This window comes from Onychostruthus taczanowskii, unplaced genomic scaffold (assembly GCF_017590055.1).
Source record: "Onychostruthus taczanowskii isolate IOZ18803 unplaced genomic scaffold, ASM1759005v1 scaffold3, whole genome shotgun sequence".
Lineage (NCBI taxonomy): Eukaryota > Metazoa > Chordata > Aves > Passeriformes > Passeridae > Onychostruthus > Onychostruthus taczanowskii.
Genome location: NW_024500349.1, coordinates 17,568,152 through 17,580,938, shown reverse-complemented (window position 1 = coordinate 17,580,938; position 12,787 = coordinate 17,568,152). Strand labels below are relative to the sequence as shown.

The window sequence follows — 12,787 nt, the reverse complement described above, 5'->3', positions numbered from 1 at the left end:
CAGAACTGTGGAGCACAGGAGCACAGAACTGTGCAGCACAGGAGGACAGAACTGTGCAGCACAGGAGGACAGAACTGTGCAGCACAGGAGGACAGAACTGTGCAGCACAGGAGGACAGAACTGTGGAGCACAGGAGGACAGAACTGAGCAGCACAGGAGGACAGAACTGTGGAGCACTTACTGTCGGCTTCACCAGCAACTGACCCATTACTGTAAACATCCGCGAGAGCCCCACTGGCGTGCACACTGCGGGGGAAGGAAGAGCATGCAGAACAGTCATTTGTAAGTCAAAGACCAGGTGTTTTTATTTGGATGCTTAATGTGCTATTCCTCATATACCCATTTTTTTGTTTTGAAAGGAAGTGCAAGAGCTTAAAGCTCCAATATGAACTTTCAAGCCCACTGCAATCACATGAATTTTGAACAAGAGAAGCTTCTCTCCCCTCCAAGACCTTAACTGTGATTTTTTTTTTTGGCAACAAGGAACACCACATGATCAGAGATCTTAAACTTGCTCAATTAATTAATTATTTGTTCAAAGCATGTGGCACCAAAGGCTATGTCTTCACTAGTAAATTCAGCAGTGCCAGGATGCACTGGGCCCAGGATTCCTGGGTTTTAAGATTGGATTGCCTACACCAGTAAATGGTTAGAACTGTTCCTGGCATGATTTGCCCTGGGTCAGTTAACACTTTCCCAAATAATTCTCAGTGCTCATCTGGAGTTCAGGCAGCCCAGGGACCATTATCATGAGCCAAAGCTGCACAGACTGCAGTATCCTGGATGGAGTGACACTGGCTGACCACAGCACTGGAGAACATCTCGGGCATGTTTCATGTTTTAGCACAGGTGTAGCTGCAAGGCCAAGAGATCCTGAAGCTGCTTTGGTCTCAAAGTTCTCCTTCAGCTTCCACTGAGAGTAGACTCAGCTACCAGACATTAGATTATTTTCTGTGAAATAACAACGGGCCCTTTCTGATCCTAGTCTGTGATGGTTTTCAGGAATGATGCATGTATGCTTCTTGGGAGAAAGGCTCAACCATGATAATAGAAAATTATTAGTAGAAAACAACAGTTTAGAGAAAACAGCCTTCAAATACTGAAATATGTCAGAGATGAAAGAATTTATAACAATATAGATGAGCACGTACACCTATAGTTTCCATTATAATAAAACATTGTTGCCAAAAAAAAAAAAAAGACAAGATTTTATTATGAGGATTGCATTTATTTTTATTAACTAGTGTTTCACTATAGCTACTTCATATTACAGGAAAAATACAGGAGTATTCAAAAATCTAACTTAAGCTTGTCTGCCTTTAGTGCAGAAGAATCCTGCAGGAAAAGGAGAAAAGACAAAGTGATGCTCCAAATCATCACTGCAATAGGCTTTATCCAAACACTGCTTCAGCAATGAAACCAGCTGAAGATCTAAAGCTCTACCCCAGCAGCTGCCCCTACTGCCCTTTCAGCTATACAGATCTAACAGCTTGGAGGCCTTCACCTCAGTGATTTGCTTAAGTTACACATTTCCAAAACCTGACATTTAGTCACAATAATTTCAGTGAACTAGTTTACAACCAGCCCCAGAACAGAGGCTGAGTTTTCAGCTCTGCTGGAGCAAACTGCAGGGCAGACTTGAAGTTTTGTAAACCAACTTCCCACTAAAGTGTTCAGCACCTCTGTCAATGCCACTCTGGAACAGCCTGCACAAGATGTTGAGAAGCCCACTGTTAATCCTCCCACCTTCCTCCAAAGGGGATTTGAGAATGTGCACATACAGAGAACCCAAGGAGACTCACTGAGGTCTTTCACAGATCTGTTTAAAGGACATCAAAATTATCACTCCCCACTCTTTCGCCACAGTGACAGCCCCATGTCAAGCTTAAAGAGATGAAACCACAGTAATCTAGAAAAGGAGATGTTCTGTCTCTCTCAGCCATTTTCTATAAATTATTCAAGGAGGGGGCTGAGACTGTAAGTGGGATTTGGAGCCTTCCATGTTTCTTATTCCCCTGAACATGGATGACTGAATTCTGGTTAGGAGCAGTTGGTGTAAGTTTGGGTTTTTACTGCATTTGCTTCAAGTGCAATTGTGTAACTGACCTGCAGACTGGCCAGCTGTGTGGTTATGAAAGCTGGCTGCACTGCCTTCCAACTCCTGCCTATACTGCAACATTTTCAATTACAAAAGGAAGAATGGTAGTTATAAAGAATACAGGACAAAATGTTCCAAAATCATTTTCTCACCATATTACCAGCCTCCTGCAGACACTGCATTTAAAAATTGTGCTTTTCTTTGCAGAATGGAGTCCCTATTTTTCAACTACCTGCTTTAACAAGTTATTAGTCAAAAATGGGTGAGTTGGAAAGTTTCTCAAAAATTGAAAATCTAAGGTATCATTTATTTAAACTTCAGAACCCAAACCTAACAAATTCACACCTAAATTTAAATTTAATCAGAAAAAGAAAATCCCACTCAACTTTGACAATCAAAAAGTTTCCTTTAACCATTAAAAAAAATTGAACATAATACACAGAAAAATCCCCTACCATACTATCATTCATCTTTTTAAATAACGAGAAAAATACTTACACAGCAGTAACAAGCATCCCATCAGTGATATACAGGAATATAAATACGGGAGGTAGAATTCCCAGAGGTCTGTAAAGAAAACATTGAGCACAACTTTAGCTAATTACCAAGAGGCTACTTATGTCACAGAATTTAACATCAAAATGGTGCTGATTGAATTAAGATACATTCTTCACAACCTGTGCAATACTCACATAGCATGTACTAGAAAAACATTTAACTGGAAACCTGCTTTTCTGTATTTACAATGAGACTGAGTGAAGGTTCTTTTGCATTCCATACCATATAAAGACTCCATACTGGCAGCATCATTGTCTATGAGTGCTGAAGCCACCCATACGATTCCAAGGATAAGCAGTGCAAGAAGAATGAGCATTACAAGGGTTTCCAAAATCCGTGCTCTGATGCCCTGTGGGCAGAAGAGGGGAGGGAGGAAAAAAACACAGCCAAAAAGTTTGAATCAGGTATTTTCAAACGTTTGCAAAATTACAAGTAAATAGCAGATCCTTCTCCCTAAATACATACTTACATTTTATCATGTAGACAAAAGCATAACATGTAATGCACATTTAAAAGGCAGTGCATAAAAAAAGGAAGTACTTATGGCTTTATAGTGCCCATATTGCATTTTTCCCCTTAAACCCATAGAAAAACGTTTTAAATTGCATATGCCTTACAGTTCTCATTAATCTCATTATTCCATAAAGTACTCTTTATACCGCATGATTTCGTTCGAGCATTTTTAAAAGATGGATTACTTTTCTAATACTTTCAGCAAAGAAAGTGGATTAGCAAATTTTTATCTATGATTCCAATCAAGGGAATGGAAAGCCAATTATGGCAAATAGCCAAACGGCCCGGCAAGCACTAAACGCTGCGCAGGCACAATGCAGCGATGCGCTTGGATCCGCTCGGCAGCCGTCAGTCTGCGGAGCCCTCCAGCGCCCGGCTGCGGGACTGCCGCTCCCGGCTCCCGCCCCGCCGGGCACACCTCTGCAAAACGGAACAACAATCCGACAGACCATGCTCCGTTCGCTAATATGTGGACAGCAAATAACAAAAAAATCACATTTACTTTTTATTTGCTTTTTACTGGTATAAATCAGATTTACTGTTGTCACTAATTTAACTAATTTTGAGCAACAGAGTGATTGGGATGCTTTCTTCAGGCATTCACGCCAGTAAGGAACCATCAGACTGATATTTAAATAACAATTTTACCTTTTTTTTCCCTTTGTTTGCTAGTATACATCTCCACGAACAAATCTAACCTGCTTTTCATACAGGTTCACCCCAGCTTGGGGATATTTCATTGCAAAGACTACTTGATAGTTAAAAGCAGAACATTTATTTTATTATTTTTTCTATTTTAATCACATCTTCCCTCACTGCTTAACTAGGGGGTTACTTAAGGGTAATCTTCATATGACATTTACCCTAAAAATTACAGTCTCTACATAATCACTACATCCAACCAGGAATGAGGACCCCAAGCATCCTAACCATGAGCACTGATCTCTTGTAGCACACCAGTTCCTCTGCAGAACAGGAAGATCACCACTGACAACTCTCTCCATTCTGCTCAGGGCAGAAGAATTTTTATATTGCATAGCACACACAGACTAGGATTCACACTCATTTAAATATAGCGAAATCATAATACTTTAAAGAACTTTGGTGAAGTGACAAATAGAAATATTCTGTCATAGACACTAATGAATACTTGGTAATGGTCCAGGACAAAAAAAGAAATTAAGACACTTAAAGCACATAGGTAAATACTTAATCTCAATTAGGCACCCATAAGACTGTGCCCTGTGAAAACATTAATGTTCCAGGCACATTAGTTCATACTTACATACAATAGAATACTTGCCAAATAGCTGCTATTTGAAAGGAATGAAAGGCACAGAATTTTCCCCCCTGGGCACATGGAGAAAACCTCTGGAGAATCATGGAATGACTGAGATTGGCAAGGACCTTCAGCGGTCACCTGATCCACCCCCAGCTCAAGCAGACACCTAAAGCTGGTTGCCCAGGAATCTTTTGAGCACCTCCAAGCTTGGAGACTCCAAAATCTCTGTGGACAACCTCTGGCTTCATTTTCAGTAAAACAAGCTGCCCCCTGGAGTACTTCTATTTTAAGGCAGTCAAATTTTCATTTGACATTTACTTTTCATTGGCCAAATAATGCTGGGATCCTGATTAAGTAGGAGGAGTGAAAAAAAAAAAAAAAAAGTCACAAAATACACAAAATCTAATTAAGCTCGACATTATTAATGCTGGGATCCTGATTAAGTTGGAGGAGTGAAAAAAAAAAAAAAAAAAAGAAGTCACAAAATACACAAAATGTAATTAAGCTCGACATTATAAAATTAAGTGGACAATGGAAATGGATATTAAGGTGGTGGACTTTCATACACTCACATGATGTACACTACAAATACCGCTACAAATTCAAGTTACATTTCTGTGCATGAGGGGACAAGGGTGGGAAAGGAATCTGTGAAGTAAGAAGACCTGGAAAAATATATTCCTTTTAAAAAAATCTTGTCTAACACAAAGCCTATTATTAGAATGACTATTTGTCACTCCAAGATTAGAAAATTTGAATCTGTAACCAGGACACATTTTCATTAATGGAAACAGATGAAGCAATATAAAGCATGGCTGGTTCTGCAAACACTCCCTGAAGATATCAGAGGGGGAAAAAAAAATGAAGAGTGACACGAGAGAAGGGGCTCAGAAAGCACCCTCACTTTTGTATACACTGGGGTTATTCCTACTCTCCAGGGACATGCAGAGAAGAGGGAAAGCTGTGTACACCAAGAGGGACAAAGAGATGAATTGGACCACAAAGAGCAAAATGATAAAACTAATGCATGCTAAAAAGAAAGGCAGAAGTGTTGAAGAGAGTCTGATCTTTGGTCTTCAGTTCATACATCAACTTCTCTGCATGTCAGTAAGGAGAGGCACATGTTCCCAGAATGGACTCGGGATTGGTGTTTAGGAAACATGAACATCCACCAGTTTGAAGGAAGGCAGTACTTCTCTTTCTTAACAGTGATTCTGGTTTTAGTAGCTCTCCACTTTAATGTCTTTTTCCATGAAGGTATCTAGAATAAAGCAGCAACTGTCATTGCCCAAATCAATCTCTGGTAACAGCTGAACAGGAAAACAAAACATTCTTCCTTACAAATTCTTCAGCTGAGTTTTAGATTATCCATAAAGCAAAAGCCACTCCTGAAAGTCAATGCCCTGCGTGGTTCCCTACTGTCCCTAAGCTGAAGTCCAACACCTGACAGGCTGACTGACACATTAAAGGAGTCTCTCGTGGAAGATGAAAAAAAATATGATAAACAAAAACTTTTGGAAGCAAATTACTATAATCCAATAGAAACTGTAATTTAGCTGTTTATCAAGAAAATTGGGGAAAAGAACAGATTATACGTTCAAACGAACCCCCCAACTTCTTTTTTTTAAACTTCAAGGTTTCACAGCTTCTAAGTCCATAGCTCACCTACACTTTCACTCACAGCATATTTTCAAAATCCACCTAGTTCTTTAACACGAGCACTTAACCAAGTGAAGTATTTTATTAAAGGAAAGATATGTAACACATCAATCCCAGCAGACTGCAACTTGCCAGGAGCTCAGTAATATCTGTCATCTTCTCTCTGCACTAATGGGGGGAGTGGGAAAAAAAAAAGAGCATTTGAAGCTCTCAAGGCCTGCCTACAAATAAAAGCTGTCCTACAAACACATTCTAAGGATCTTGTGGTTTGTACAGCCTTAGAGATATCTGACTCTCAGACTTCTAATTCCTTAAAATTCAATTGTCAAGACAATCAGAAGTTTTTATAGCTTAATCCTGAGCTACTTATGTTGCCTGGAGCACCAGGCCTAAGGGTTCATGTTTCCAGAAAATCCTAATTTTAGCAGGAAAGGTTTTAATTATTTTAGAAGTGTTCTGACAAATTTTTAATTGCTGCTCTGTATCACCAAAATCTTACCATGTTTCTTTTCTATTATGATTAACACAGATAAGTCATCCCAGATGACAAATAGCCAAAAGATATTAAAAAACAACACATGGCCAAAAAAGTTAATTCTTCATCTGAAAAACCCAATGAAGTACAAATGGCAGCAACAGTCCTGAAGGAATAACAGATGTCATACAAGAAACTCAGCATAATTACCAAGGAAACCACCTCTCCTCTGCAATACATTTGTGTTGAGGGATGACTATTATGCCACTTGAAACACATTAAGACTTTTCCTGTTTTAGGTGTTCACACATAACAACACAACATGTTTTGCCATTAATCTGGCACCAGGAACAAGTGAAGACCTTGCCTGGCACACTGGCTGTCCACCAGGTTTCTGGCCTCTCACACACCCAGCAGTTGCACAGAGATCTCTCCTGACTCACAAGGACAGTGCAAAAAACCTCCTGCCTGCTCCTCTCTCCATTAAGAGCCACATGAAAACTCTGGAAAGTTTAAAAGGAAATGCTGTTCTAACAATGCTAAGGTAAGACATGCACCATATTCCAGGAGAGACACTGTGGAAAGTAATGTGGCACAACCTGGGCCAGACAATCACATGTGGTTATTTTTTGGGAAAGAATTATTAAATAAATGAAAGCACTCGGGCCATTTGTTGCCAATTTTTTGCTCTGTCAGTTGTGAGGAGAAACACAATCATTATTCTTCAGAAATTTAAGCATAGTTTTTAATGTTGTCTAATGCTATGTGGATTTTAACATGTACATCAAGATATTTACCAGGAGTTCTCTTGTTTTAATGCTGATGAATGATCAGAAAACCTTTCAGTATGTTATTGTCTCTTTTTGCAAGAGGCAAAATTCCTGGTAAAGTGAAAGAACTACAGCTCCATCCTTACCTTAAGAAAAAGCATTTCTTTGTTGGACCATTACCTGACTATAGAGATTTTGATGAACATATTATTAACTCCTATAAAATGGACATTTTTGGATCTACATTGCCAATGCAGGACATGGAATGGCTTTTATTAATTCAACACTTCAATCTGGTTGCAAATTGTGCAGGAAAAAAAACAATAAAACACCCTATCATCAATGAAATAAAAATTACATGTTACACACAAAACCAGAGAGTGCTAACTAAGTTTCTATGGTGCTGAATATGTGAACACAGCTCTGCTTGGACATCTTGACCTCTTGCAAGGTAGGTAAACACCACTTTTTACACCATGCCCTGACCCATGGGGAAAGCCTGGGAAACATTTCTGCAATCATGGCACATTTAAAGTACACACGACATCCATTGTTCTCACGTGACAGAATGGAGTCTTAGTAACCTCAGGATTTGTTCAGTGAGGGGCTGATGGCAACAAACACACATGATAACATCTGCAGGAGAAGTGGAGGCACCAAAAAAGGGAGAATTACACTGGGTATGAGGTTGGGGATGTTATATATTAACCCCAATTATGTTTTTTAGCATGTGACACCCCCTCTTTCTCAATTTGTTAGCATTAGTGAAGAGATGTGTCAAGCATTTCACCCCTTTCTATGGTTTGACACCAGAATTGGAGCAATCCTTGCTGTGACCTATTCAAGGCAGTCCACAAACAAGTTTTTAATAAGGAGAACAATTTTGCATCAGGCAACATTAAACACATACTAAATTTAGCACACTGATATTTAGTCAAGGGGTCATTACCTCTTGAGACTACACAAACTACTAAGTCAAAAAGAGATGCTGCAGTTTTAGGAAAACTCAGTGCATTTTAAAAATGTAGTTGCTAATGATTCAGAACCTTCATGAAGCAAGCTAAGAAATTTTAATCAAGAAGATTACTATAATAGATTCAGGCATCAGATTCAAGTAAGTAGGGGAAAAAGAAAACCAACAATTCCTTGCTCATACAAGAATCTAATACTTCAGACTATAACTAGCACTGACTGTGTCTTCCCTCACAGAAACTTCAGTCTATAGGGATTTTAAGATTAAAATGAGCACTTTACATCACAAGTGTATTTTAAAGTTTGTATTTATTTTCCACACAATACAAACATGAAAAAGTCAGTCATAAAACATTCCCAGCAACTTTCAGCTGATTTTTCAGGTTAGTGTCTTTTCTCAAATGGTTTCACAGTTGTTACCATGCTATCAAAGGAGCAAGAGTAGGCAGCCAAAATACTGAACTGTATCAAACTTAACAGCCACACAGGATAAGTAACAAAATCCAGAAAATTCTGAAAATCCAGAAAAATTGAAGTTTTGTTGGAAAAACCCAAAATTATTTCTTTGGGTACTGGCTAAAGACATGTAACAATAAGCATTAGAGTTATGCCTGCCAAGCTGGAAGTGAAGGACCAAAAACCCCTCAAGCAGAGCTCAAGAAAAAGAGGTCTTTACTTAATAGCCTGGGGAGGAGGCCACCTATTCAGGATCCAGTACCCTTACTGCAGTGAGTCCTGTGCCAAAGAAACTTATGCTCCTTTCTTCAGTGTCCCAGACAAGCACCCAAACCACAACGTTCTAGCACAGTTTGGGGTCCATACCCATCAAACGTTCCTGTTGACGCCACTGCACACAAATAACTCCGTGAAATAACCTAAGAACCAAGGCAGACTCCTTGCAGAGTTTCTTATTCTGGTCACTTGAGGCTTGTGACCAGAATAAGAAACAGTTCTCACTTTTTTCCCTAGGATCTATTTAATTATCCACTGCAAGATGGACTCCAATGAGAATAACAAGGTGGGATTCATTTACTGCCTAGCAGTTAAGGCACTGTTTCAAACACATGAATTGAAATTACTCAAGCAAAGAGCTGGCTCTTCCACATTAGGCATCACTCTTGAAAATTCAACAGAGAAATAGTACATTTGAAGTATTATTGCTTACAAATTTTGTATCTGAATACATACCAGAATAAAGAATACATACCAATTTCTTAAAATGAGGAAAACCTAGACAGAATAGCAGCCAAAATGCAAGCAGGCACTAACTGGAATAAACTAATTACAGTCTACAGCTGTCAGATCCACCTGACTACCCTGCTGCAGCTCGCCCTAAAAGGGATGGATGCAGATCTGTGGACATCCAACCCAAACCTTCTGGGGAGAAGGGAAATGAGAAATGAAAGGATGATCACAGTAAAATGGTCACTTCCCCCCACAAGTTTGCTCTGTTGTTCCATTCACTAGCCCAGCTCTCACTAATTAGCTCTCAGATGATCCACTCCCTCCACCTACCAAGTTTCCCAGACTTTCCAATGCCACCTGCAACAACATGGGAGCTGTGGGATTTGTTCTGACACTATGAGTCTCCCTCTAATCATTTACTTTTGGATCAGAAAGAATCTTTCCTGCTAGACTGACCTGATAGGAAGATAAATAGATGTTTTCCAACTTCTTTGTAGCTTGGCAGAGCATTAAGATAAGTAACATCAACTATAAAGAAAGACTTGGAATTTGTGATTGTGTTTCTGGCAGAATGAAACCCTGAAGACAGTTACCAAAACCAAATGACATGTACAAGCACAAAGGTCACTTTTAATGTTCTGAAATAAGTAAAGAAAACAAAAGTAAATCCCCTGAAGTCATGTCTATTACTAATGCCCTGATAGGGTGAATAAGCCCAAGAAGAAAGCATACTTCTAGGAACTGGCCAAAGCATCAGAATGCTGGAATTTCCTATTAAGAAGCTGGGAAACTCTTGAAAAAGGTACCAAAAAGAAATGGACAGGGATGGGTGAAAGTCTCTGGTTCTCCCTCCTCCCCTCCTTTGTAAATAAAATTGTTGTCTGCCTCACAAATTTTCACTACAGATCTGTAAGCTCCTTGTCAGTTCAGAATAAATGATTCCTAATACAGAGCAATCCATAATGTGAAGTAATTTTAGTAATACTAAATAAGTAATACGGACTACAAGTCTAAATATCACATGGTTATCAGTATCAAAAACCCACTGCTTTCAGAGAAGGAATGAAAAGTGGTGTTTGCCTGGTAAAGTTTCATTTAATAAATGAAAACCCATTAGAAAATACCTCTCTATGATTAAGACAATTACATTAAACCTTTCAACTACTAATATAAAATTCCCTGGAAATTTTCTTCTGTGAATTTAAATTACAATTATAGCAAATCTGTAAAATATTTTTAAATTTTATTATAAAGCAACAAAAGTGCATAAATAGACTTAAAATAGAGACAGTTTTTGTTCTGAACAGTCACTACTTGATGTCAGTGGAGACTCAAATGAAGACACTGACTAATGTGGAAACATTTAAATATTCAAATGTTAATAAGACAGTCCTCATGCACAAGCCAGCCACTATTATAAAACAAATCACATCCTCCAACTAAAACTAACAGCAAATCCAAACACACTGAGATGGGAAGATGCTCACACTGCCTCTTGAAGGCTCTAACTCAGATATGCCAAATTCTTTGCCTGTTTCCACTGACTAAGAAAGAGATCTGAATCACAGCTATTTCAGGGATCTTGCATGTGTAAATACTTCCTTCCCAAAGGATGGCAAATTTTTCCATGAAACATTTCAGTTTTAAATGAAATTGTTACATGAATTCTATTATAAAATGGCAAGCAAAAAAAAAAAAAAATTAAAAATACATCTCTGTTTTTGGATATACAGCTATCATCTTCCACAAACGGAAGTGTCTATAGAGGACATTAAGAATGCTCCATACATACAAAATTTAAAAGCTACTTATTTCTGCCTAAAAGTAAGTGTCTTAGGAAGAAGAAACATTTTAGAAGCCAGTGCTTCAGTTTACATCAGTGATAAAATAAGAGATTCAAGCTTAGCATTGGTAGCTGTACCACTTTACAAGTAGTAGAAGTATTTAACATGTTTAAACACGTTTTAACACTTTTTCTCATGCAGAGCTCTGTAAGCTATCCTCAATAAAAACCATAAAAAACCCCTCAATTTACCCACTAAGAGAGCAGCAGAGGAAAATATTCTCCTCTTATTCCATTTGCAGGCTTCCAGCTACGTGTTAAGGCTCTTAGCAGAAACTGTGGAAATTCTACAAAGCATAAGCATGCTACATACAGCATAAACGTGTAAGTTCAGGGCAACGCAGGCGTGGGGAAAGCACAAAAGTTCAGCAATGCAGCCCATTCCTGCCTGGGGTGAGGTGCAATAACTAATGCTCCAGTGCTAGCTTCCAAAAGTGAGTAGTTTTACAGATGCCTCTACCTACACATAATGTGTCAGTCAGAAAACCACATTTCAAAATAACACCATTTTCTTTGTGCAGTATTTTTACCCCAATATTACTGACAACACTAGGTTCATCTTGCTGCTAGTACTAATTGGGGTAAAAATACTACATCAGCTCAATTATGAATTTCCATAGCTCAAATACATTAAAACACTGCCAGAACACAAACTAACCTGACACATTTTGATTTTCTATCTACATTACAGAATTGATCACAAAAAGTAATTGTAATTTCAACTCCATTCACAGCTGCAGAAAGGCTGAACCCCAGCCCAGATAATGAAGTGGCAGTGAGGCAGCCAGTGCAGAAAAGCTGTACCAAATAAACTTTACCATCAGCTTATCTCCTGGTAGCCTACTTTTTGTACCTTACACTGAGGCCTCTTTAAACAAAGTACCATCTAATTTATGGAAGCAACCAACTGACATTTAACTACTTCAATGAAACGGAGCACAGATCACATCTCATCACATCTTGATCCAATGTGTGCAACAACCAACATTCCCTTATTTCCCCCTCAGCTGTCCCCAGATACAGAACTGCTACTTATAGTCAACAAATCACAGATTTCCTATGCTAATATAAAAAAGGCAGATTTTTGCATATAATGTCAATGTCCGTAACTGACTTAAGCAAGAAGTCTAATAAAAACCTGATAAAATATTTTATATATATACAAAACCAAATTCACATTAAACCTTTATTCCTCACCTAGTAAGTTTCTCTCTCCTGGCCACTGATTCTTGAATTTCATTTTATCTCACTCTCAGTGAAACATGGTATGGCCTTAAGCTGACAAATACATGGATGTTATTTACCTGTCCTGCACAGCCTTTGATCCTAAATGTCTAAATACAGACATTTGTGAGGGGGGGGAAAAAGTATTTTGAAGTCAAGATTTTGAAATACAAAAAATAACACAACCAGGATTCCCAACTTCTTTGGA

The 12,787-nt window shown here is 38.6% G+C and overlaps 1 protein-coding gene across 4 annotated transcripts in view; it reads right to left on the bottom strand.

Annotated features, from left to right (window-relative positions):
* Window positions 1-12,787, bottom strand: part of LMBR1 (limb development membrane protein 1) — a 68,293-nt gene that overhangs the window by 23,546 nt on the left and 31,960 nt on the right. For 3 of the 4 annotated variants that reach the window (XM_041408306.1, XM_041408307.1, XM_041408309.1), the window contains 3 exons: window positions 2,879-3,005; window positions 2,597-2,665; window positions 182-246 (listed from right to left, as the gene is read on the bottom strand). In XM_041408306.1, the coding sequence (XP_041264240.1) occupies window positions 182-246; window positions 2,597-2,665; window positions 2,879-3,005 (261 nt within the window). Of the gene's footprint in view, window positions 1-181; window positions 247-2,596; window positions 2,666-2,878; window positions 3,006-5,538; window positions 5,757-12,787 lie in introns of those variants that run through there. The other variant, XM_041408308.1, reaches the window with a different exon arrangement.